The following is a 25,796-nucleotide window of genomic DNA, read 5'->3' on the forward strand; positions in this document are numbered from 1 at the left end:
GCAGTGAGTCTGTTCCCCTGGTGTTTGGGCCTGTGGCAGCAGCAGTGAGTTTGTTCCCCTGGTGTTTGAGCCTCTGGCAGCAGCAGTGAGTCTGTTCCCCTGGTGTTTGGGCTTCTGGCAGCAGCAGTGAGTTTGTTCCCCTGGTGTTTGGGCTTCTGGCAGCAGCAGTGAGTTTGTTCCCCTGGTGTTTGGGCTTCTGGCAGCAGCAGTGAGTCTGTTCCCCTGGTGTTTGGGCGTGTGGCAGCAGCAGTGAGTTTGTTCCCCTGGTGTTTGAGCCTGTGGGAGCAGCAGTGAGTGTGTTCCCTTTTGTTTGGGCCTGTGGCAGCAGCAGTGAGTTTGTTCTCCTGGTGTTTGGGCCTGTGGCAGCAGCAGTGAGACTGTTCCCCTGGTGTTTGGGCCTGTGGCAGCAGCAGTGAGTCTGTTCCCCTGGTGTTTGGGCCTGTGGCAGCAGCAGTGAGTTTGTTCCCCTGGTGTTTGAGCCTCTGGCAGCAGCAGTGAGTCTGTTCCCCTGGTGTTTGGGCCTGTGGCAGCAGCAGTGAGTTTGTTCCCCTGGTGTTTGGGCTTCTGGCAGCAGCAGTGAGTTTGTTCCCCTGGTGTTTGGGCTTCTGGCAGCAGCAGTGAGTCTGTTCCCCTGGTGTTTGGGCGTGTGGCAGCAGCAGTGAGTTTGTTCCCCTGGTGTTTGGGCTTCTGGCAGCAGCAGTGAGTTTGTTCCCCTGGTGTTTGAGCCTCTGGCAGCAGCAGTGAGTTTGTTCCCCTGGTGTTTGGGCCTGTGGCAGCAGCAGTGAGTCTGTTCCCCTGGTGTTTGGGCTTGTGGCAGCAGCAGTGAGTTTGTTCCCCTGGTGTTTGGGCCTGTGGCAGCAGCAGTGAGTCTGTTCCCCTGGTGTTTGGGCCTGTGGCAGCAGCAGTGAGTTTGTTCCCCTGGTGTTTGGGCCTGTGGCAGCAGCAGTAAGTTTGTTCCCCTGGTGTTTGGGCCTGTGGCAGCAGTAGTGAGTCTGTCCCCCTGATGTTTGGGCCTGTGGCAGCAGCAGTGAGTCTGTTCCCCTGGTGTTTGGGCATGTGGCAGCAGCAGTGAGTCTGTTCCCCTGGTGTTTGGGCATGTGTCAGCAGCAATGAGTCTGTTCCCCTGGTGTTTGGGCCTGTGGCAGCAGCAGTGAGTCTGTTCCCCTGGTGTTTGGGCCTGTGGCAGCAGCAGTGAGTTTGTTCCCCTGGTGTTTGAGCCTCTGGCAGCAGTAGTGAGTCTGTTCCCCTGGTGTTTGGGCCTGTGGCAGCAGCAGTGAGTTTGTTCCCCTGGTGTTTGAGCCTCTGGCAGCAGCAGTGAGTTTGTTCACCTGGTGTTTGGGCCTGTGGCAGCAGCAGTGAGTTTGTTCCCCTGGTGTTTGGGTTGTGGCAGCAGCAGTGAGTTTGTTCCCTTGGTGTTTGGGTCTGTGGCAGTAGCAGTGAGTCTGTTTCCCTGGTGCAGGGGCAAAGCTCCTCCAGTGATCGGGAACGGCAGCAACAGTGGACTCGTCAAGATTTTCTGGCAAGGCAACATCTGGAGCCAAAGTGGGACTTGTGGCTCAGTGGTGGAATGGCCTGGCAGCGTAGCCAGGGACTCTAGGTTGCAGGGCGTGTGTGTGTGTGTGTGTTCAGCGTGAGCAAAGTTGGCCCAGCAGCAGAGACGGTGCCTAAAGTGGATAACTCCTACATTGGTGGGTCCAGAGCAGGTAGTGATGAGATGGTCTCCCTTGAGGCTAGGTGCCGACATAGATTGGGTCAGAAAGACTGATATTCTGAACTTTTTATTTCTTTATTTTTTCTAATTTATTCTTACAGCCCATAATTCTGGACTGTTTATTTCTTTACTTTTCTATAGTTATTCTTTCCTAAGAATGTGATCTTAAGAATCTGTACCTAGGTACCTTTGTACTTAAGATGGAGCTGTAATGTGGTGACTGTAAACTTTTCATTTATTTGAGTATATGTGACAATAAAGCTAATTCAATTCAATTCAATTCAATTCAATTCGACTCATTATTAACATCCAGGGGTTTACCATTGCCCAGAAACTCAACTGGATTCACCACATAAATAAAGTGGCTACAAGAGTCAGAATACTGCAGCAAGTTACTCACCTCCTGACTCCCCAAATCCTGTCCACAAGTCCGGAGTGTGATGGAATACTCTCTATTTGCCTGGATTTGTGCAACCTCAACAACTGTCAAGAAGCTTGACACAATACAGGAGAAAGCAGCCGCATGAATGGTACTACAATCAGGAACATCACCTTCCTCAACCATCGACGTTCAGTAGCAGTGTGTACTCTCCACAAGTTGCATTGCATAAATTCATCAAAGATCCTTAGACAGTACCTTTCAAATCCATGAGCACTTCCATCTAGAAGGCCAAGGGCAAGTAATTACATGGGAACACCACCACCTGCAAGTTCCCCTCCAAGCTAATCACCATGACTCACTCAAACAATCTCCGTCGCTGTTCTTTCACTGTCGCTGATCAAAATCCTGAATTTCTCTCCCTGTGGGCAATGTGGGTCTACCTAGAGCACCTGGACTGCAGTTCAAAAAGAAAACTCACCATCACCTTCTCAAAGGCAAATCTGGAGGGCATAGATTTAAGGTGAGAGGGGAAATATTTAAAAAGGACCTGAGGAGCAACTTTGTTCACACAGGGAGTAGTGTGCACATAAACTACCAGAGGAAGTTGTAGAAGAGAGAACAATTACAACATTTAAAAAACGTTTGGACAGGTACATGGATAGGAAAGACTTAGAGGGATTTTGGTTAAATGGAGGCACATGGGACCATTTCAGTTTAGGAAACCTGGTTGGCATGGACATGTTGGGCCAAAGGTTCTGTTTCCGTGCGATATGATTCTACAATTCTAAACTAAGTACTGCCCATCCAATGCCAATGTCGCAGGAGCAAGTATTTTTAAAAGAACAATTTAATTACACGGATGGTTAATGTCTATCTGTCTCGCTATCTAGGATAACTAAAGCTCACCAGGTTTCATCAATGAGCAAGAAGACATTTATTGTGTCAAACCTATCCTCTAACATGTGGAATAATGGACAGTTAATTACTAACATCCACCAGATAAGTCACCATTTATTAACCCTCCTGTCTACTTCATTCACTCCACTAAATATCACTTTCACTTGTTCACCTTGGAAAGATAACAACGATACTACTTTGATTGGTTCCACAGGTTGGCGCAATATCGAGGGATGAAGGGCTTGTACTGCGCTGTAATGTTCTATGTTCGATGTTTCTGTTTGAAGTGTTCTAGTTGCAGCATGTTTATTTGTCAATTCTTTCATCTTTGCCTAGGAAGCTTTTAAATCATTTTGGATTGATTTGCATGATCTTGGGAGACTCCCTGGAAACATGACACAAAGTACAGCACTGAAGATTTGTCTTCTTAAAACGTTTTTCTAGGTTAATTTTATTGCACCACATACCTTAAGTCCATAGATAGGTTTGAAAGGACTAAACTAATACATTCATCTGGGAATCTCATGCAGCAAACAATGAAACCTTTTGTCCCAGTCCTGTGAATATTTGTGACAGTGTGCCTTAATCATTGTTTTGAGAAGCTCTGCTCCCTCGATAGCTCACACTACCTTGATCTCTGCTACTATTTCAACTCTCATTATTGCCTGCAACATCTTTGATCACTCAATGTCTCCCACCCCATACCCCAACTCCACTGTGCTACCTACTCAATCGCTTGACACACCTCCCACCTGCAGTGAAAGTAACAGTTGTGCCACCCACTTTCATTTGCATTAACACCTGCCTCTCTCTTATCCCAAGAGGAAAACAACCCCAGATACAGTAGAAAGAGTCAAAACAGTTGATGGACTGTTGACGTACAGCTCCTCGCTCCATATGTGGAGAACATCCCAACTCTGACAGCCTCTGGATTTACTTACTTACTGCAGTTCTTAACTCACTGTGCTAGGACAGGACTCCTGATCAAAGACTATTCCCCTTCACTTGATTAAGCCCTAATAGCAAGCACCAAACCGCAAGACAAGACAAATGTAACATGAACCTGGTGTCCCTGGCTGAGGAAAAACCCATAAATGCAAAGCAATGCAAGGTAAGGATGCTTGTGAGCGTCCAGATGGGTTCATCATGAGTGAGTACTATGACATCGAGCAAAGAACCCAGAGATGCAGCTAGGTCCAGTCGTAGATTAGGTGTGTGCCCTGAATGTATAGTGCTGCAATGTTATAATGATAGTTAATGGTGCAGCCGAAGGTGCATTTTTGAAGTGTGGAAGTATCCTGAAAGTGGATCAAAAATGTGCACTAAGGGCCCTTGGCTTCTGGCACATGTTAGATACCAGGGTCCGTGCAATGTTCCCTTTAAATGTTTTTTGCCATTGCACATCCTTCTTAGTGAGCAGTGGAATCCTGAAGCAGATGATGTCACATTTTAAAAGGATCATTTGGTAAAGTGTATGCCCCATGTCCTGAGATACTGGTGCCCAGTGTCCAACATAAATGTTCTTCAGAGCATGCGGTGAGCTGAAACTACCAGTACCCGCTCTGATTTGCATGTTGATATTACTAACATCTAGCTTGTTCTGCACATTTTGTACAATGGGAAACTAAATATTAATGAGGTGAATTGGATCATTAATAAAGTGTCTAATAAACTATAATCTCCCTTAATTGGCAACTTGCCACTGCCTAGTGAGAAACCATATTGCTGTGGTTCTGTTCACCGAGCTGGAAGTTTTTGTTGCAAACGTTTCGTCCCCTGTCTAGGTACATCCTCAGTGCTTGGGAGCTTCCTGTGAAGCGCTTCTGTGGTGTTTCCTCCGGCATTTATAGTGACCTGTCCCTGCCGCTTCCGGTTGTCAGTTTCAGCTGTCCGCTGTAGTGGCCGGTATATTGGGTCCAGGTCGATGTGTTTGTTGATGGAGTTTGTGGATGAGTGCCATGCTTCTAGGAATTCCCTGGCTGTTCTTTGTTTCGCTTGCCCTATAATGGTAGTGTTGTCCCAGTCGAATTCATGTTGCTTGTCGTCTGCGTGTGTGGCTACTAGTGACGTCAACTAGCCACGAAACGACACAACCAGCTATCCCTACCATGGTAGATCAAAAATTTGAATTCAGTAGAAAGAAATCTGGAATTAAGAGACTTATGATGACCAAGAATTCATTGTCGATTGTCGGAAAAGCCCACCTGGCTCACTAATGTCATTTAGGGAAGGAAATTGCCATCCTTACCTGGTCTGGCCTACATGTGATTTCAGACCCACAGCAATGTGGTTGACTCTCATCTGTCCTCTAGGCAATTGGGGATGGGCAATAAATGCTGATGAAGCCAGTGCCAGCTATATCCCATGAATAAATAAGAAGAACAGAAATACCCCAGATCATGCAGCAGTTCAGCAACACCTGACGAGAGTGTTAGCCATGATTTATCAGAATCCTGTAGTCCATGGGGAGAAATTAATTTGTTGATATAATTAAAGATAACCACGCAAGCTTGACCACCAGCAGTCTTCAGCACTGCCTGTCCTGATGAATGGAGGTAAATCCAAATTTCTCCACACAATTGTTTTCCCAGAAGCAAATGTAAGCTAACTGACACCTAACTTTTGGTTTCTTTTCATCATTGATAGTCTGTGTATAAACCCATTTCATGAAATCAAAGTTTTTGCTTTGCCACTGTATTTAGTTAGATGCCGCAAAAAACATAGTTTTCTAAAATTCATTACATGTTTTATTTGAAATTTGTTTCTCAAAGGATGAATTAATGAAGAACTCACTGTTAGAAAAGGACAAAGATATATACAAACAGAAAGAATGCACTAAAGTCCTGGAAAAGAGGATTGTACGTCACACTAGTGAATATCAAGAGTTGTTAAACATGAAGACACAGCTTGAGCAAGAGATTGCTGCTTATAAAAACTTACTGGGGCAAGTGGAAAAGAAAGCAAGGTTAGTATTGATTTTTCCAAAGTCGGCTAAAGACATCATGATTTTCTTTCCTATGAAAACATGAGAGTAAACTGTTTCAGTGGTAGGAAACAGATATAGAATCATACAGCACAGAAACAGACCCTTCAGTCCAACTTGTCCATGCCAACCAGGTTTCCAAAATTGACCTAGACCAATTTGCCTACATTGGCCCATATCCCTTTAAACCTTTCCCATTCGTGTACCTATCCAAATGTCTTAAATATTGTAACTCTACCTGCATCTACCACTTCTTTGAGCAGTTCATTCCACATATGAACCACCCTCTGTGTGAAAAAGTTGCACTTCAGGTCCCTTTTAAATTTATCTTAAAAACAAGCTCACTAGTTTTGAACTCCCCCACCCTAGGAAAAATACCTTTGCTAATTACCTTGGCCATGTCCTCATCATTTTATAACCTCCATAAGGTAACCTCAACCTCCTATGCAGCAGTGAAAAAAGTCCCAGCCTATCTAACCTCTCCAATGGCCTACAACCTTGTAAGGCTCGCTGATTTCAGCTTTAGGGAAAGCCTTTCTGCCCGCATAATGGAGAAGTGAATCAGGACTGGATGTGCACAAGTGGCAAAAGTTTTCATTTGTTCATCCTCGTCTGCAATAGTATGGCTCTATGCTAAGAATTTGCTGCAGATAGTAGGAGGATATAATCCATATCAGTTTTTGGTGGAAATCCTAGAGTAACATATATAATAAACAACCAGCTTCCAGCTTGAGAAAGGACTACAATTAGCTCTACCATTGAGAATTATTTGAATGCACTGCATGTGAGCAAAAAGGCTTTCACTGAAACTGAAGTCAACAAGCCTTACAACAACGTTGTGAGGCTACTGGAAGCCAGTTTCAATCAGGAAGATGTGAGTTATTATGAAAGAAAAGAGTTAAAGCATGAATAGGTCCCAGAACAACTATAGGTAAAGACGGAAAAATAATCATTGTGCAATTTGGGAACTAGATGATTCAGGTAAACGCTCGAAGATTGCAGGGTGATGAATTACAAAGTTCAAGATGCTAAAAGAGGAATGGAAGAGAAACCAGATATCTCTCTTGACCATAGATTGCACAGCTATAAGGATTAGATTGGTACTTTAAAGATTTGTCAAATGAAGATGTATCAGCTCTGAAGATCATGCAGAGACCATCAGTCTCAAAGGGCAACTACTAAACTCAACAATTTACCAGAAGGTGCTAGTGAGTGGAGAATTACAACAATTGATTGAGTAGGGAAGGCCAGAGGAAGATGAAATAACAGAATAAGACCACAAGGCATGACCCATAGAAGTAGGTCATTTGGCCCATTGGGTCTGCTCTGCCATTTAATGAGTTAATGACTGCGCTTATAATCGTTAACTCCACTTTACTGCCTTATCCATGCTGTACATCTCTATAACTCTATCTCCAAACTATTGATTCCCTTACTGATTAAAAATCAATCTCAATCTTAAATATACTTGATGATCTAGCTTCAACAGCGCTCTGCAGTAAAGAATTCCAGAATTCTCTAACATCTGAAAGGGGAAATTCTTCTTCATTTGCGTTAAATTAGTGACCCCCTTACTCTGAGGTTATGCCCTGTAAAACATTGGCTGACAGGATATAAAGTGAGACAATGTGAGGTTATGCATTTTGGCAGGAAGAATAGAGAAGCTATTCAATTGGAGAAAGACTGAAGAAAGCTATGAAACAGAGCAGGAGTCCTCATACATGAATCACAAGAGGCTAGCATCCAAGTTCACTGGGAAATGGAATGTTAGCCTTTATTTCAAAGGGACCTGTATTGATTAGAACAATGTCAGCTAGGTGGATATCATAGAATATGATTTCCTGATTGGAGTTGTAAACCTGGTCCAATCAGGAAGTCCTGGCTGACGGGTGTATATATGAGTCTCAGGGGTTCTGCTCATTCTGTGCTGACTGGATCGGTGTCACATGCTATCCACATGTAAATAAAGGGTGACTTAATGATGGGATACTAGCCTTTGTGGGGTTATTTCAGTGGTGATGAGACAAAAACACGCCCCTACAGAGATTCTCTCACAACAGTCATCTTTAAATTGGGGGGAGTTAGCATTTCTGGCATCATTCCACTATTTGGGAAGCTTGATTTGTTCAATCCTGCTGTTAAAGACTGGGTCCAGTGTGTAGAAATAATACGTTATTTTTTTCTGAGCAAATAAGATTGGGGCAGATAAAAAGCAGTGAGTAATTCTTCTGACGGCATGTGGACCTGCAGTTTTTTTCGGTTATTTGGAGCCTAACTTTTCTGGAGGCAGCCTCCTCTAATTCTGAGATGCTATTAGTTTTACTTGACAGTTTAGGAACCAAGGGAATCCGTATCAGGATTTTTGATGAGGTTAAGACAACTGGCAAAGGCATGTGATTTTGGTTTAACCCTAAGTGAGATGCTGAGAGACCATGTGGGATTAATGATGTGACCGTGTAAAAATGCCTACTAGCTGAAGCTTAACTGAACTTCAAACAGGCACTACTAACGGCAAGTAGAGTTTGAGTTACAGGGTATGCCGATGGAGGTGGATATGCTCACCGCTAAGCTTGAGGAACACCACTTGAATGAAGACAATTGCGTAGCTTCACTCAGTACATTTCCTGAACAGAGGGACCCCAGGTCAGCCCACAGCAAAACCCCAAAACAAAGCCATACCTCAGCCAATTAGTACAAAATTTTATCATGGATCCGAGTAGACAGGCCATTGTAGTTGCCACTCTCTGCAGACTGAAGATAGCAAAAGACTATGCTAGACCTGAATTGAATAAGATAACTCATAGGCCATTATTCAGAAGACTGCACACACTGGAAAGTCCACCTATATCTGGTTTGGAATCGTTAAATTGCTCACCAACATCTAAATCACAACAAATCGAAATAAATGTCTGGTTAAATGATCACTCAATCCTAATGAATGTTGGTACTAGTGTGGTTGTATCAGCAACTGCAGAACCAGTCTTTACCAAAATTCACTCTGTACTCCAACTCTTAAGTTGGCGTAAGGCCTCAGCCAGGCTGAGAACAAATACCAGGGAACCAGTACAGATTAAGGATGCAACTTTGACTCCAGTCTCTTATGAGGAGCAGCTGGTTCATTACCACTGATAGTAGGAAATGGCTTGGGCCTAAGCTTGATGGGGTGAAATTGGTTGAGAAAAATTCAGTGTGATTGGCTCAACATTTTTCCGTTAGAAAATGGTTGACTGAGTGAAGTCCTAATTAAATATGTGCAGGTTTTTCAGGGAGGTCTAGGGACTATCGGTGAGGGGGTCAAGGCGACATTACATATTGACCAACAAGCTATTCCCTGATTCTGCAAGGCATGCCCAGTGCCATTTGCCTTACATACAAAAGTAGAGGTGGAATCAGTAGGCTGGAAAGTGAAGGAATCATCAAACCAGTCCAGTTTGCGGAATGGGCAGCTCTGGTTGTACTGAATCTGAAGCACGATGAGTCACTTCGCCTTTTTAGGGATTTCAAACAAACAGGGAACCGCTTTTCGCAGCTGGATGAATATTGCACTGCTAAACTAGTGGGAGGGGGAAGACTAACCTTTCACAAAGCTGGACATGAGTCAGGCGTACCTATAATTGTGATTAGAAGAGGATTCCCAGAGGTATGCTGCAATTAACATCGATGAGGGTTTTACCAATATACAAGACGTACCTTTTCGGGTATTATTAGCTGTGCCATTTCTCAGTGGACAATGGAGAACATTTTAAAATGTCAATCCCAGGTTGCAATTTATCTGGATGACATGCTGATAACTGGGAAGACCAATAAGAAGCATTTAGAGAACTTGGACGTAATGCTTAAATGTTTCTCAAAGTCAGGGTTATTGCCTTAGGAAGGAAAAATCTGTGTTCCAGACGCTTCAAGTTACCTACTTGGGCTACAAGTTGACAAGACTGGGTTCCACTAATTGGAAGATAAAGTGAGGGTGATCAAAGGTGCCCTGGCACCCACGTCTGTACCAGAGTTACGTTTTCCCTTGGGTTGATGAACTATTATGGAAAATTCATACGTAACCTGGCATCCATCCTTAGAGTCCTACAGCATGAAGGCAGGCCCCTTGGCCCAAACTGGTCCATGTTGACCTAAATCTACATCAACGCGAACCCCATTTCCCTGCACTTGGCCCATATCTTTCTAAACCTTTCCTAACATGTATTTGTCCAAATCCCTTTTAAATGTTGTTAATGTACCTGCCTCAACCACTTCCGCTGGCAGCTCATTCCATATGCGTACTATCCTCTGTGTAAAAACATTGCCCCTTAGGTTCCGTTTTATTCTTTCCCTTCTAACCTTAATCTGACGCCCCCTAGTCCATGATTCCCCAACCCTGGGAAAAAGACTGAGTGCATTCACCCGATCCATGCCTCTCATGATCTTATACACTTCTATAAGCTGCCTCCTCACTCTCCTACGCTTTAAAAAAAAATGTCCTAGCCTGTCCACCCTCTCTCTATAACTCAGACCGTTGAGTCCAGGCAACATCCTTGTAGACATCTTCTGCGCTCTTTCCAGTTTAATAACATCCTTCCTATAGCAAGGTGACCAAAACTGAACACAATACTCTAAGTGCGGCCTCACCAACATCCTTTACAATTGAAACATAACTCTCCAACTTTTGCACTCAGTGCCCTGATCAATGAAGGCCAGTGTGCCTAAATTCTTCTCACTGCCCTCTTTACCTATGACTCCGCTTTCAGAGAACTGTACACCTGAACTCCAAGGTCCCTCTGTTCCACTAAACTCCTTAAGACCCTACCATTAAACCATGAAGCTCCTACCTTGGTTTGACTTTCCAAAATGCAAGACCTCATACCTATCTATATTAAACTCCATTTGGCGTTTCTTGGCCCAATTCCCCAGGTGGTCATGGTCCTGCCGCAATTTCTGATAACTTCCTTCACAGTCAACAATACTGCCTATATTAGTGTAATCTGCAAACTTACTAATCATGCCTTGTACATTCTCATCCAAATTATTGATATAGATAACAAATAGTAATGGGACCAGCACCGTCCCCTGAGGCAGTCCATTAGTCATAAGCCTCCTTTCTGACAAGCATCCTTCCATTATTACCTTCTGCTTCCTACCATCAAGCCAACTGTGTATCTAATTTGCCAGATCTCCCTGGATTCCATGCGATCTAACCTTCCAGAGATTCATGTGGAACCTTATTATGAAATCCACATAGACTACACTTACTGCCCTGCCCTCGTCACCCTTCCTGGTCACTTCTTCAAAGAACTGTAATGAATTTGTGAGGCATGATCTCCCATGCACAAAGCCACCCTAACATAAGAACCAGAAGCAGGAATAGGCCATCTGGCCCTTCGAGTCCAATCCACCATTTTATAAGATCATGGCTGATCTTTTTATGGCCTCAGCTCCACTTATCCATCCTCTCACCATAATCCTTAATTCCTTTACAGTTCAAAAAGTTATCTGTCTTAGCTTTAACAACATTCAATGAGGAAGCCTCAATTGTTTTACTGGGCAGGCAATTCCACAGATTCATGACCCTTCAGGTGAAGAAGTTCCTCCTCAGTTCAATCTTAAATCTGCTCCCCTTAATTTTGAGGCTATGCATCTTGTCCTAGTTTCACCTGCCAATGGAAACATCCTCCCTGCTTCTATCTTATCTATTCCCTTTGTAGTTTTATATGTTTCTATAAGATTCCCCCCTCATTCTTCCAAATTCCAATGTCTACTCAGTCTCTCCTCAGAAGCCAACCCTCTCAACTCCAGAGTCAACTGAGTGAATCTTCTCTGCACTCCCTCTAGTGTCCTTTCTCAAGTAAGGAAATCAAAACTGTAAGCAGTACTCCAGGGGTGGCATCGCCAGCACCCTATCCAGCTGCAACATAACCTCCCTGCTTTTTAAACTCAATCCCACTAGCTGTGAAGGACAAAGCACCATTTGCCTTCTTAATTACCTATAGCACCTGCAAACCAACCTTCTGTGACTCATGCACAAGGACAAATAATAGTCCTTTTTACTGTTATTCCTACCAAATTGGATGGCTTCACATTTATCAGCATTGTACTCCATCTGCTAGACTCACTTAAACTATCTATATCCCTCTGCAGACTTCCAGAGTCCTCTGCAGACTTTGCTGTACCACTCATCTACCACTCATCTTAGTGTCATCCGCAAACTTTGACATACTACACGTGGTCCGCAACTCCAAATCATCTACGTAAATTGTGAACAATTGTATCCAACACTGATCTCTGAGGCACAGCACTAGTCACTGATCGCCAGCCAGAAAAGCACTCATTATCCCTAATCTTTGCTTTCTGTTCGTTAACCAATCCTCTATCCATGCTAATACATTGCCTGAAATGCTGTGCACCTTTATCTAATGGAGTCATAGAGCCTTTTGTGCAGCACCTTGTCAAATGCCTTTGGAGATCCAGATACACCACATCTGCTGGGTCCCTGTTGTCTACCGTGCTCATAGTGTCTTCACAGAATTCCAGTAAATTGGTTAAGTATGGCCTGCCTTTAATTAACTCATGGGATAGTTTCTATCTAGATGTCTTGCTATTTCTTACTTTATGATAGTTTCAAGCATTTTCCCCACTACAGAAGTTAAGCTAACCAACCTGTAATGCCCCATCTTTTGTCCACCTCCTTTTTTAAACAGTGGTGTCACATTGGCTGTTTTTCAATCTGCTGGAACTGTCCCAGAGTCCAGCGAATTTTGGAAATTACATCTGCTATTGAAAAAGGGTCAGCCTTGGAAACTATTTCATAGCCAGGATGTAGCATTCAGGGAACTAAGAAGCAGCTATTGTCGTTTATGGTGTTAGCACACTGCAGTCCCAAGTGAGATGTGGTGTTGATATGCGATGCCTCACCATTAGGTATTGGGATGTGATATGGAGGAGCTGGTGTTGGACTGGGTGAACAAAGTTAAAAATCACACAACAGCAGGTTATAGTCCAACAGGTTTTTTGGAGTGCTGCTTTTTCATCAGGTGGTTGTGGAGTATAAGATCATAAGGCATAGTACATTGGCGAGACCAAGCAGACACTACGACATAGGATGAATGGACACGGCACAACAATCAACAGACGGGGTGTTCCCTCCCAATCGGGGAGCACTTCAGTGGTCAGGGACATTCTGCTTCGGATCTTCGGGTGACCATCCTCCAAGGCGGACTTCGGGGTAGGCAACAATGCAAAGTAGCCGAACAGAGGCTGATAGCCAAGTTCGGTACCCGTGAGGATGGCCTCAATCAGGATCTTGAGTTTATGTCCACACTTCAGATGACCCCACTACATTACACACTCTCTCGCACACACACATTCTTTCACACTCACGCAGACCCTCTCTCTCACAGACACACACATGTATACTCCCTATTCTGACACCCACGCACTCTCTCTCACACACCCTCTCACAGGCTTGTACTCCATCACACCCACAAACACACATTACCAAGCTTCCACACATGCAAATACACACTCTCTCACATGCTCACACACACACACACGTGCACACACAAACACACACACACATGAGGTGAATTTGTATTTGCAGAATTAATTTTGCAGATATATTCTATTTTGCTCAAAATGCACTATTTGCAGGCAGTCAATTCATGTAATATTTTGTAAATTCCACTTTGGACATAGAACCAGTCTGACTCAAGATTGGAATACAGACAGACTCTGACCTCATACCTTTAATGCATTGTCTGAACTGAGATGTCACCTTTTGTTATAAAACCTTGTTATCTCGAGAAGGTGACTTAAAAGAAGTTCTGGAATTTACATATTAATGAACCGAAACTTGCAACCCATTCTAAAAAGTGAAAGACTTAACAATCCAGGTTTGTTCAATATATCAATGTATGACACTGTAATCTTCTGCGATAAATTCTGTGTCTTATGATCTTATACTCCACAACCACCTGATGAAAGAGCAGTGCTCTGAAAGCTAGTGCTTCCCAAATAATGCTGTTTGGGATAGTGTTGGCTCACTGGTGGCCCAGTGGAGAGGAACATCCTATGATGTATTGGAATTTGGCTGATGCTGAACGAACATACACCCAGATAGAGAAGAAAGGTTTGATGGTCATCTTTGGTGTGAGAAAGCTACATCAATACATTTCTAGAGATAAATTTATAATAGTAACGGACTACAAGTCCCTGCTAGGGGTACTTAAAGAGGACAGGACCAGGATCCTCTAGCTTCAGGTCAAATTCAGTAGTGGTCTCTTATTCTGAATGTATACAGTTACAAGTTGGAACGCCATCTGGGAGGCCAGTTGGCAAATGCAGATGCATTGAGCCATCTCCCACTGGCAGACACACCACTGGTGGTGCCCCCACTGGAAGAGACCATTTTGGTTTTAAACTTTCTGGACACCCTTATAGTCACCGCTGACAACATCAGACTGTGGACACAAAAAGAACCCATCCTGGCAAAATTAGAACAGTTGGTGGATATAGGGGAAACAAAGGGGCCACCACATCCAGAATTGAAATCTTTCAGGACCCAGCGAGACCAGACCACCACAACATATCATTATAAGGAGCAAGAGTGATTGTCCCGAGCGAAGTTCACCGCCAGATACTCTATATCAGGATCATCCAGGAGAATCCAAAATGAAGATATTGGCGAGAAGTTATGTCTAGTGGCCAAGATTGAATGCAGACATAGTCATATTGGTGGAGCAGTGCCCAGAGTGCTAACAAGGTCAAGAATTACCGCCAGCAGCGCCCTCACATTCGTGGGAATGTCCGGGTAAACCCTGGATTCGGTAACACATTGACTATGCCAGTTCTTTTATGGGCTTTATATTTTTAGTCATTGTGGATGCCCATTCAAAGTTGTTGGACATGCACAGTGTTAATTTGTCAAACATGTGGACGACAATTGAGAAGTTGTGAGCGTCTTTTGAAATACACGGACTCCAGGGGATGTTGGTCACAGACAATGGGCCATCATTTACCAGCAGGGAATTTGAGTATCTCTTCAAGTCGAATGGCATTCAGCAGCTCCATAACATCCATTGTCCAATGGTTTGTCAGAAAAAGCAGTCCAGACTTTGATGACAGACTTAAAGAAACAGCTTCCAGCTTCACTTGATTAAAAACTGTACCAGTTCCTATTTGATTATCAGATGGCCCCTCGTGCAACTACAAGGATAGCTTCTACAGAATTGCTAATGAAGAAAAGACTCTGCACCAAGTTAAATCTGATCTTTCCAGACCTGAGGAGGAGGGCGAAATGGCCATACCGAACTCAAGATTCCCTGAAGCATGAGAGACAGTTTGTGCCAAGGGATGCAGTTTGGAGTTGAAGCCATGAGAATAGCCCTGCATGGGTAAAAGGTATGCCCAATGCAAGGTCAGATACCTCGATGTACAAAGTTCATGTTGGTGAGGCTGTCCTAATCAAGCACAGGGATCACATGAAAGCTATGATCTCACACACGGGGCAGGAGCAAACTATCCTCTGGCTCTCCGAACTGCCAGCAAGGCTGTCAGAACTATTAGGTTCTCCCTCTCAGTGTCAAAGAAACCTCAGAGGATAACATAGCAAATGTTGCAACTTCAATGCTATTAACACCTGAAGAAGAAGTGTCGGCCAAGATGCTCCAGGCGTAAGAGGCAGATTACAGTCCAGTGCACACCGCCAGTACCTGAGGCAGAGTCGGAGGAACCAGACCTGGGGCAAAAATGGCCCAGGAGAAGCTACAGGACAAAGAACAGGTCCACATCCCTGATCTGGAGTGTTTGGGAAGTGGTTGATGTAGTGATTAGAACGATGTCAGCCAGGTGGATCTCATAGAATATGATACCCTGGCTGGGGCTGTTAAGCTGGTCCAATCAGGGAGTCCTGGCTGACAGGTATAAACAAGAGGGTGGGATTGGTGGTTTGTCCTCATTTCTCTGAAAACCGGTTGAATGTCAGGGTTTGGGGCCTGGCTTTGCCGTTACCCTCCTGTGTAAAATTGCTGTTTCTCTGTATACAGCTGTTAATGTTAATTGTTTTGTAAACTGTGAATTGTTTAATTAAAAAAAGGAGAGTCAAGTGTTGTGCTCTCTATAAGAGTTGGCTCTAGAGGTGCAGGCTGGGTCAGTGTCTTGAACTATGTGTATGTAAATAAAAGGTGACTTGGTAATAGGATACCAGCCTTCATGGGGTTATTTCAGGAGTGATGTATAAAAACAGGGAGGTATTGCCAAAGTATAGAATGCGCTAATCTGATCACAGTTGGAATATTGTGAACAGAAATTTGGGCCTCTTATCTAAGAGAAGTGTACTGGTATTGGAAGGCAGTCCAGAGAAGGTTCATAAGGCTAATCTGCGTAGGGATGGTCTGTCTTATGAGGAGACATTGCATACGTTGGTTCTATACTCATTGGCGTTTAGAAGAATAAGGGGCAACCTTATTGAAACATACAAGATTCTTAGGGGGTTTGACAAGGTAGATGCAGAAATGTTTCCCTTGTGGGAGAATCTAGTACCAGACGTTATTTAAGGCAAAGATGAGGTGGAATAACTTCTTTAAAAGGATAATGAATCTGTGGAATTCTTTACTGCAGAGGGCTGTTTTGGCAGAGTCATAAATATATTCAAGAGATTAGATTTTTAATCAGTAAGGGAGTCAAGGGTTTTGGTAAAAGAATAGGAAAGCGGAGTTGAGGATTACCAGATCAGCCACAATCTCCTTGAATGGGGAAGCAGATTTGATGGGCTGAATGGCCGACTTCTGCTCCCTATTATGTTTTTAAGATTGAATGGCAACACCATTGCTGAATCCCCCATTGACACCATCCTTGGGGAACTGGACTAGCCATACTGTGACTACAAGAGGCTAGAAATCCTGCGATGAGTAACTGAAGAAATTCAACAAGCTTGATTCCATATCCATGAACACAAGCATCTAGAAGGACAAGAGAAGTGGAAACATGGGAACACAAACATCTGCAGGTTAATGGTGGTTCTATTATAATATGCGTTTCATCAGCACGAATTGGTTATAACGAGATTGACGAATTGTGGCCATTGTTTGGATAACACAGACTTTCTGCTGAACCAATATAATGATTTTCTGTTGCCAATCTTCTACAGAGCGATTTTCTGTAGCGGTTTTCCATAGCATGATTTTCTATAGTGTGAGGTTGCAGAGGGGCACAACTGTTACGTTATAGCAGAACGACCTGTACCCTCCAAGCCACTCACCATCTTGATTTCAAAATATATCACCGTCCCTTCATTGTCATTAGTTAAAGTCTTAGAACTCTCTCTTCAATATAATTTGTGAATGCATCATTGAACATCTGTACATCTGATCTTATGATGGAAATAAAGTCGTTGGCGAGGCAACTTAAGATGGTCGAATCTAAGGTACTCCTTGAGGCACACCTGATGCAATACTGTGGAGTGAAGATGATTGCCTTTGACATCACTTTCACGGAACTATGTACCTGCATCCCTAGATCTCTCTGTTCAACAACACTTCCCAGGGCCCTATCATTAAATGTGTGAGTCCTGCCCTGGCTTGTCTTAACAAAAAGCAACACCTCGCATTTATCTAAATTAATTTCTATTGGCCATTCCACTGGCCCAGTTACTCAAGATCCCGTTGTACTCAGATGATTTTCTTCACCCTCCACCATCCCACCAATTCTGGTGTCATCTGCAAATTTAATAAACACACTTCCTATATTGTTTATATAAATGATGAACAACAGTAGATCCAGCACGGATCCTTGCAGCACACCGCTGGTCACAGGCCTTCAATCTGAAGAATACCCTCAACCATCCCACCTTCTGTGTCCTACCATCAAGCCAATTTTGTATCCAGTTGACTAGCTCTTCCTGGATTGTGTGTAATCCAACCTTACTAATCAGTCTACCATGCAGAGCCTTGTTGAAGGCCTTGCTAAAGTCCATGTAGACCACGTCTATCACACTGCTTTCATCTATATTCTTGGTCGCCTCTTCGAAAAACTCACTCAAGTTTGTGAGACATAATTTCCAACACCCAAAGCCATGTTAACTACGCTTAATCAGTCCTTGCCTTTCCAAATGCATGTAGATCCTGTATCTCAGAATCCCCTTCAACAACCTTTCCACCGCAGATGTGAGGCTCACAGTTTGTAGTTCCCTGGATTTTCATTGCAACCTTTCTTAAATAATGGCACATCATTAAATACCGTACAGTCTTGTGGCACCTCACCTGTGGCTGTGAATGATACAAGTACCTCCACCAACTCCTGAAATTTCTTCCCTAGCTTCCCACAATATCCTGGGATACATTTGATAAGATCCCAGAGATTTATCTACCTTGATCTGTTTTGAGACCTCCAACACCACCTCTTCTCGACACCACTATTTATTTCCCCAAGTTCCCTAGCTTTCATGTCTTTCTCCATGGTAAATGCTGTTAAGAAATATTCGTCTTGGATCTCACTCACCTTTCTGTGGCTCCTCACGTACACAACCTCATTGATCTTTAAGCGGCCCTTTCTCTTCCTGGTTACTCTTTTGCCGTTAATATAATTGCAGAATCACTTTGGATTCTCCTTTACCTTATCTGCAAAATGCATCTCATGTCCTCTTTTCGCCCTCCTAATTTCCCTTTTAAGTGTATTCCTGCAACCTTATACTCCTCAAGGGATTCACTTGACACCAAGCTGCCTCTACCTGACAGATGTTTCTTTTTTCTTGATCATCTTCAATATCTCTAATCATCCAGTGTTCCCTACTCCTGTCAGCCTTGCCTATCACACTGATAGGAACATACTGGCCTGAACTCTCATTATTTTGTTTTTTGAAAGCCTCCCACTTGTCTGATGCCCCTTTACCTGCAAACAGCCTCCTCAAAACAACTTTTGAAAGTTCCTGTCTAATGCCTTCAATTTTGAACTTTATCTTGTGGATAGAAAAGGTTTAGAAGGATATAGGCCAAATGCAGACAAATGGGATTAGTTAGTTTAGGAAACCTAGTGTACATGGGCACATTGGACCAAAAGGCCTGTTTCCATGTTGTTTGACTGTATAACCATAGCCATTTTGATGCTTATGACTCCAACCATCGAGAGTTTTCTCTCTAATACCTATTACATAAAACAGTACAGCACAGTACAGGCCCTTGATGTTGTGCCAACCTTTTATCCTACTCTAAGGTCAAACTAACCGATATACCCTTCATTTTACTATCATCCATGTGCCTATCCAAGAGTCACTTCAATGTCCCTAATGTATCTGACTCTACTAGTCAGATACTAGTGTGTTCCATGCATCTACCACTCTTTGTGTAAAGAACCTACCTTTGACATCTCCCCTCAACCTTCCTCCAATCACCTTATAATTATGCCCCCTCATGATAGCCAATTCCGCCCTGGGAAAAAGTCTCTGGCTATCCACTCTATCTATGCCTCTCATCATCTTGTGTACCTCTATCAAGTCACCTCTCACCCTTCTTCACTCCAATGAGAAAAGCCCTAGCTCCCTCAACCTTTCTTCTTAAGACATGCCCTCCAGCCCAGGCAGCATCCTACTAAATCTCCTCTGCACCCTCTCGAAAGCTTCTAGAACTGAACACAATATTCCATGTGTGTTCTAACCAGGGCTCTGTAGAGCTGCAGCATATCCTCGCAGTTCTTAAACTTAATTAGATTAGATTACATTACAGTGTGGAAACAGGCCCTTTGGCCCAACAAGTCCACACCGACCCGCCGAAGCGCAACCCACCCATACCCCTACATTTACCACTTAACTAACACTACGGGCAATTTTGTATGGCCAATTCACCTGACTTGCACATCTTTGGACTGTGGGAGGAAACTGGAGCACCCGGAGGAATTCTCCTGCTAATGAAAGCCAACACATCATACACCTTCTTGGCAACTTTAAGGGATCTATGGACTTGGACCCCAAGATCCCTCTGTTCCTTCACACCGCCCAGAATCCTGCCAATAACCCTGTAATCTGCATTTAAATTTGAACTTCCAAAATGAATCCCTTCACACTTTTCCAGGTTGAACTCCATCTGCTACTTCTCAGCCCATCTCTGCCTACTGTAAATGTCCTGTTGCAACCTACAACAGCCCGCCACACCATTCACAACTCGACCAACCTTTGTGTCATCGGCAAACTTACTGATCCACCCTTCCGCTTCGTCGTCCAAGTCATTTATAAAAATCACAGAGCAGAGGTCCCAGAACTGATCCCTGCGGAACACCACTGCTCACTGAGCTCCAGGCTGAATACTTTCCATCTACCACCACCTTCTGCCTTCTATGGGCCAGCCAATTCTGTATCCAGACAGCCAAATTTCCCTGTGTTCCATGTCTCCTTACTTTCTGAATGAGCCTACCAAGCTGAACCTTATCGAGCACTTTGCTAAAATCATATACACCACATCCACTGCTGTCCCTTCAATGTAGATTTTGTCACATCCACAAAGAATTCAGTAAGGCTGGTGATACATGACCTTCCCCTCACAAAGCCATGCTGACTATCAAGGTATGGTTTTCCAAATTATCATAAATCCTGTTTGTCAGAATCCTCTCCAATAATTTGCCCACCACCGATGTAAGACTGACTGTTGAATCTGTTGGTAGTTTCTGCTTCCACTGCGCTCTGGGACAAGGAGTTCCACAAGATTCACAAGTTGTCACTGTGTTCCTCAGTATTCTGGCAGGATGCGTTCAGCTTCCCAAGGAGGCTGGTACAGCCAGAGATGCTAGACTCCATAACCTATGAAGAAATAATAGGAATCGTACAAAACCACTGATTCAGATATTGCCTTGATATGATAATAATCATGTTCATGTTACCTCTGATATTCAGATATTTTCTGTATGTTTGAGCCAATTATGTAATGAGATCTGAGGCTGATTGGCCTTGCTGGAAAGCAGACTGAGCATCAGTGAGCAGGTTATTGACGAGCAAGTGCTTTTTGCTAGCACTATCAATGATCCCTTAAATCACTTTGCTGGTGATTGAGAGCACAACGATGGAAAACAGTATTTAGTCACTTGGGATTTTTCCATTTTGTTTGTGAACATAACATGCCCAGACAACTTTCCATATTGTTAGGTAGCTGTCAGTATAATGTACTTGAAGCAACCAGACTTTAATACTGCAACCAGAAAGTCAGGGATTTGTGCTTTAACCTGTGCCTTCGGTACAGTTTCTTGATACCACATCGAATGAATTGAAATATAATAAGTCTGGCTCTTTGAAGATGGGGACCTCAGGAAGAGATTAGATTAGATTACATTACAGTGTGGAAACAGGCCCTTCGGCCCAACAAGTCCACACCGACCCGCCAAAGCGAAACCCACCCATACCCCTACATTTACCCCTTACCTAACACGACGGGCAATTTAGCATGGCCAATTCACCTGACCCTGAACATCTTTGGACTGTGGGAGGAAACCGGAGCACCCGGAGGAAACCCACGCAGACACGGGGAGAACGTGCAAACTCCACACAGTCAGTCGCCTGAGGCAGGAATTGAACGCAGGTCTCTGGTGCTGTGAGGCAGCAGTGCTAACCACTGTGCCACCGTGCCGCCCACGAGGTTACTTGAGTTTTCCCATAGTTCAGTAGCAGTCACTCACATCTCAGTATCTTGCTTCACTGAACTGTGACACCTGGAAACATGAGGAATTCTACATGTGTGACGATGCTGTGGCTTTAAGAGGTTATTTTGTCCTAAATTCTTTTTTGAAGAGAGATTGTAAGGCAGAGGCACTGAGTAGTCTACCAAAACCACTTGAGTTTACAGCTTGGAAGGTCTTGGGTTTTTGTTTAACAGCCTGAATGGATGTGGCCAGCTCTCACAGATCAGGATTTCTGGGTTTTGGTTTTCAGTAGCTTCAGAAGCTGTTGGGTTCTCAAAGGAATTGGAAGCTTCAGTAAATGTCTCCTGGCTGCTACTGTCTCTAAATTTTCTCTTGATGTTTTTTCCTCCTGGATTGGAGAACTGTGTGTGAGAATGTGTCTGAATTTGCCTTTTTGCCAAGAGGTGTATTTATGGGAAATTACTCTATTGGAAAAGTTAATTAGTAATACTTGCTATATCTGTTGTTTAGTTAAGTTTTCCAATAGTGTTACGTTGTTCTAAGTTTACGTTAGGGACTAGGCTACCTTCTTAAAATATCTGAGTGGGCCTGGTCTGGTCCATAACACTTGGAACAATCAAAATCTCCCAGTGACCCACCAATATCGAGAATTGTTGTGGTACATATTCTATTGAGTGTAATGCTATGCTTAAAAAACACAGAAATGTTCTACAAGCTGAATTTCACCAGTCACAAAATTTGCTCAGTTATATTCATGCATGTTTTTATTTTTTTTAAATATCTTTATTTCTAACATTGCTCTTAAGTACTGAGCATTTTTAAAAGATTATTGTCCTACATCTTTTTGAAATAGACAATATAAATTAAAATTCTGGTGCTTTCATGTATTCATCTACTACACTTCCACCTGTTGTCAAGTGTGGGGATTTGTGAGCTCAGTTGACTGGACCGTTGGTTTGTGATGCATAGTAATACCAATAGCTCGGATTCAGTTCCTGCACCAACTAATGTTACCAGGAAGGATACTCTTTCTCAATCTTTCCCCTCCCTTGAGGTGTGGTGACTCTTGGGTTAAACCACTACCATTGTCTGTCTTCAATGGGAGAGCAGCCTTATTGTAAGACTATGATGACAAATGAAGATGATTGATAGAGACTGACTTATGTGATGAAATGTATTCATTTAGATAGATTATAGAGTCATATAGTTGTACAGCATGGAAACAACCCTTTGATACAACTGGTCCATGTCAACCAGATATCCTAAATTAATCTAGTCCCATTTGCCAGCATTTGGCTCATATCCTTCTAAACCTTCCCTATTCGTTTACACATCCAGATGCTTATTAAATGTTGTAATTGTACCAGCCTCTTTGGAAGCTCATCCCACACACGCACCATCCTCTACGTGAAATAATTGCTCCTTAGGCCCCTTCTATATATTTCTCCTCTCACCTTAAACCTATGTCTTCTAGTTTTGGAATCCACTACACTAGGAAAAAGACCTTTGCTATTCACCATATTTATGCCCCTCATGCTATTATTAACTTTTATAAAATCATCCCTCAGCCTCTGATGTTGTAGGGAAAATAGCCCCAGCATATTCAGCCTCTCCTTATAGCTCAAACCCTCCAACACTGGCAACATCCTTGTAATCTTTTTCTGAAACCTTTCAAGTTTCACAATATCCTTCCTATAGCAGGGAGACCAGAATATTTAAAGGTAAAACTGCTTTTCTGGTTCCTTGTTAGCTTGCTTGAGTTATTTACCGTAAAAGGGAAATAACAGTTTAAAGAATGAGAAAAACTAAACTTAGCATTTTAGTGAATTTATTAAAATGTTAAACTGATTTGCGTATTATTGTTTTCTAGGGACTATACTTCTCAACCCTCTATAACTGACAAAGGTGCGTATAACTTTAAAGTCAGTTTGATGTTAAACTCAGGTTATGAATTGCATTAATATTTTTAACATCTGATGTATTGACCACACATATCTAGGATTAGCCAGAATGCCTGTTGTGGTGGTGGGCAGGGCACCTTGCATAGAATGATGTCCCTGCAAAACTGTTTTGTTTAGGATATACAGGACACTGTGGACCAGGTTATCAAAACTTTCTTCTTGTGTTGCCTATAATTCAACTGCAAGTTTAACTTATGTGCCATGTGCGTTTTGATCCAATTCTTTCAAGATTACATATCTGGAAAGTCCATGATACTTGCTCGTAATTTTCCTCTTGATTTTAAAATGAAATCCACAAAACCAAAAATCCATGATTTTTCTATCAACTGTGTCATAGCTACCAGTAGAAGCACAATGTCTAAACCAGTCTGTGACCTAGTATGTCAAGGCCTGACCCTTCTCAAACATTTCTGCAAAATTATGTAGGAAGTGAAGCCTTCATTTGTTGCAAGTCATGAAACAAGAAGAGACATGACCAGTGTGGAAACATCCAGACATCCAGAGCCTTGGCGTGGCATGCTTCTAGTGGGTTCATAGTCCAATAGCCTTACTTCTTTGATCATTAATGAAAATGGTATCCATTGTAGGCCTATCCACTTGTCCAAAATTTTATTCCGTGCCTTTTATAAAAAGGACCCATGGAAAAAAGATTCAAATGTTTTCTAGGCAGGAGGGGAACCAGAGCGTCAACTTGCAATGTGTTCATTAGGATGACCTCTCACTTTGCATTCTAGTGTTAAGGGGAGCTAAGACATGGGCGATTAATGTTATGGAGCTAATTTATGGCTCTGTAAGAAGTTTTCATGATCCTGAATGAGACAATTTCAGCATTGTTTCTGTGGAATCCACTTTAGAGGTATATCTATCACAACTGACACCTTAGCAAGATCTTCAATTGTAAAATAAATGCAAAATATTTGCTCCTCTAATAGAACATAGAACATAGAAAAATACAGCGCAGTACAGGCCCTTTGGCCCTCGATGTTGCGCCGATCCAAGCCCACCTAACCTACACTAGTCCACTATCCTCCATATGCCTACCCAATGCCCGTTTAAATGCCCATAAAGAGGGAGAGTCCACCACTGCTACTGGCAGGGCATTCCATGAACTCACTGAGTAAAGAATCTCTCGTTTCAGGTATAAATGAAAAACAATTATCATTGCTGATTTACCACTTAATGGTGCCTTATATTTTTCCCTATTTTAACAGTTACTATTATTCTATTCAGTATGCTATTTCCTTTTGATGTCAGTTTGGTTTCGCTTCATTAAGTGTACTCTTTATTGAAGGAACGTACAATATCTGTCCATCATAGATTTTTCTTCAACAAAAACAGAAATAGCTGGAGAAACTCAGCAGTTCTTGCAGCATCTGTGAAAAGAAAGCTAAGTTAAAATTTCGGGTCCAATCACCCTTCATCAGACCCAAGATTCTTCTGGCCTAGCACGCTTTCCAACCTACCAGTTTAGTTCTTGCCAGTGAACCTTTCCAAAATCTGGAACCAATACTAAACTATCTGCAGTGTTAGTATGCCTGGAGATTAAAATCTGGTGTGCCAGTTTTCCCTGTTGGTCGGATGATGCAGGTTAGACACTGTTATTGCCCATGAAGAATTGCTGAGGATTAAATCACATCAGTTGATATTTCATAAGTGTGCAGATACAATCTTTAACAGCAATAATAACCGTTTCTGTTTTGCCTCCTTTGAGAATGATAGCCTTCCAATCAGACTATTCAATCATTAGATCATTAACAAGGACTCATAATACAAACACTCATTTATCCTCTTCTCCTCTAAATTGGATCACAGTGTTTCTCATTGCTATTCACCTGGAGGCTTGTAGGAGGAGCCAATAATCATTTCAGCATGAATCTTCAATTCATGAGGGAACAGTAAAGAATCAGATATTGTCTTACATTCTCCAGACTTGGCTGTGTCTATAAAGACTGTGACTACAAACTTAACATCAAATATTATTACAGAAGATTAGGGGTGACAATAACCTACTGGTATTATCTTTAGACTGTTAAGCCAGAAACGCAGCTAATGATCTGAGGAGCTGGGTTTGAATCCTATCACATAAAGTTTAGGAACAGAATTAGGCTATTTAGTCATTCAATGAATATCTGGATCTAAGAATCTAATGATGAGCATGAAACCACTGTTGATTGTTGAAAAATCAATCTGATTCACTCATGTTCTTTAGGGAAGGAAATCTGCTATTCTTACTTGGTCTGACCCGCATGTGACTCCAGACCCCAT

At 42.9% G+C, this 25,796-nt stretch overlaps 1 protein-coding gene across 1 annotated transcript in view; it reads left to right on the plus strand.

The window, feature by feature from the left end:
* The window catches only part of LOC122552049 (desmin-like), a 159,422-nt gene that overhangs the window by 119,703 nt on the left and 13,923 nt on the right, over window positions 1-25,796 (plus strand). Inside the window, exons 6-7 of the mRNA XM_087988631.1 lie at window positions 5,762-5,955; window positions 23,441-23,475. Of these exons, the coding sequence (XP_087844757.1) occupies window positions 5,762-5,955; window positions 23,441-23,475 (229 nt within the window). The remainder of the gene's footprint in view (window positions 1-5,761; window positions 5,956-23,440; window positions 23,476-25,796) is intronic.

The sequence above is a fragment of the Chiloscyllium plagiosum genome, unplaced genomic scaffold (genome assembly GCF_037043375.1).
Source record: "Chiloscyllium plagiosum isolate Xiang-an unplaced genomic scaffold, Cpla_swu_hap1 HiC_scaffold_7, whole genome shotgun sequence".
NCBI lineage: Eukaryota > Metazoa > Chordata > Chondrichthyes > Orectolobiformes > Hemiscylliidae > Chiloscyllium > Chiloscyllium plagiosum.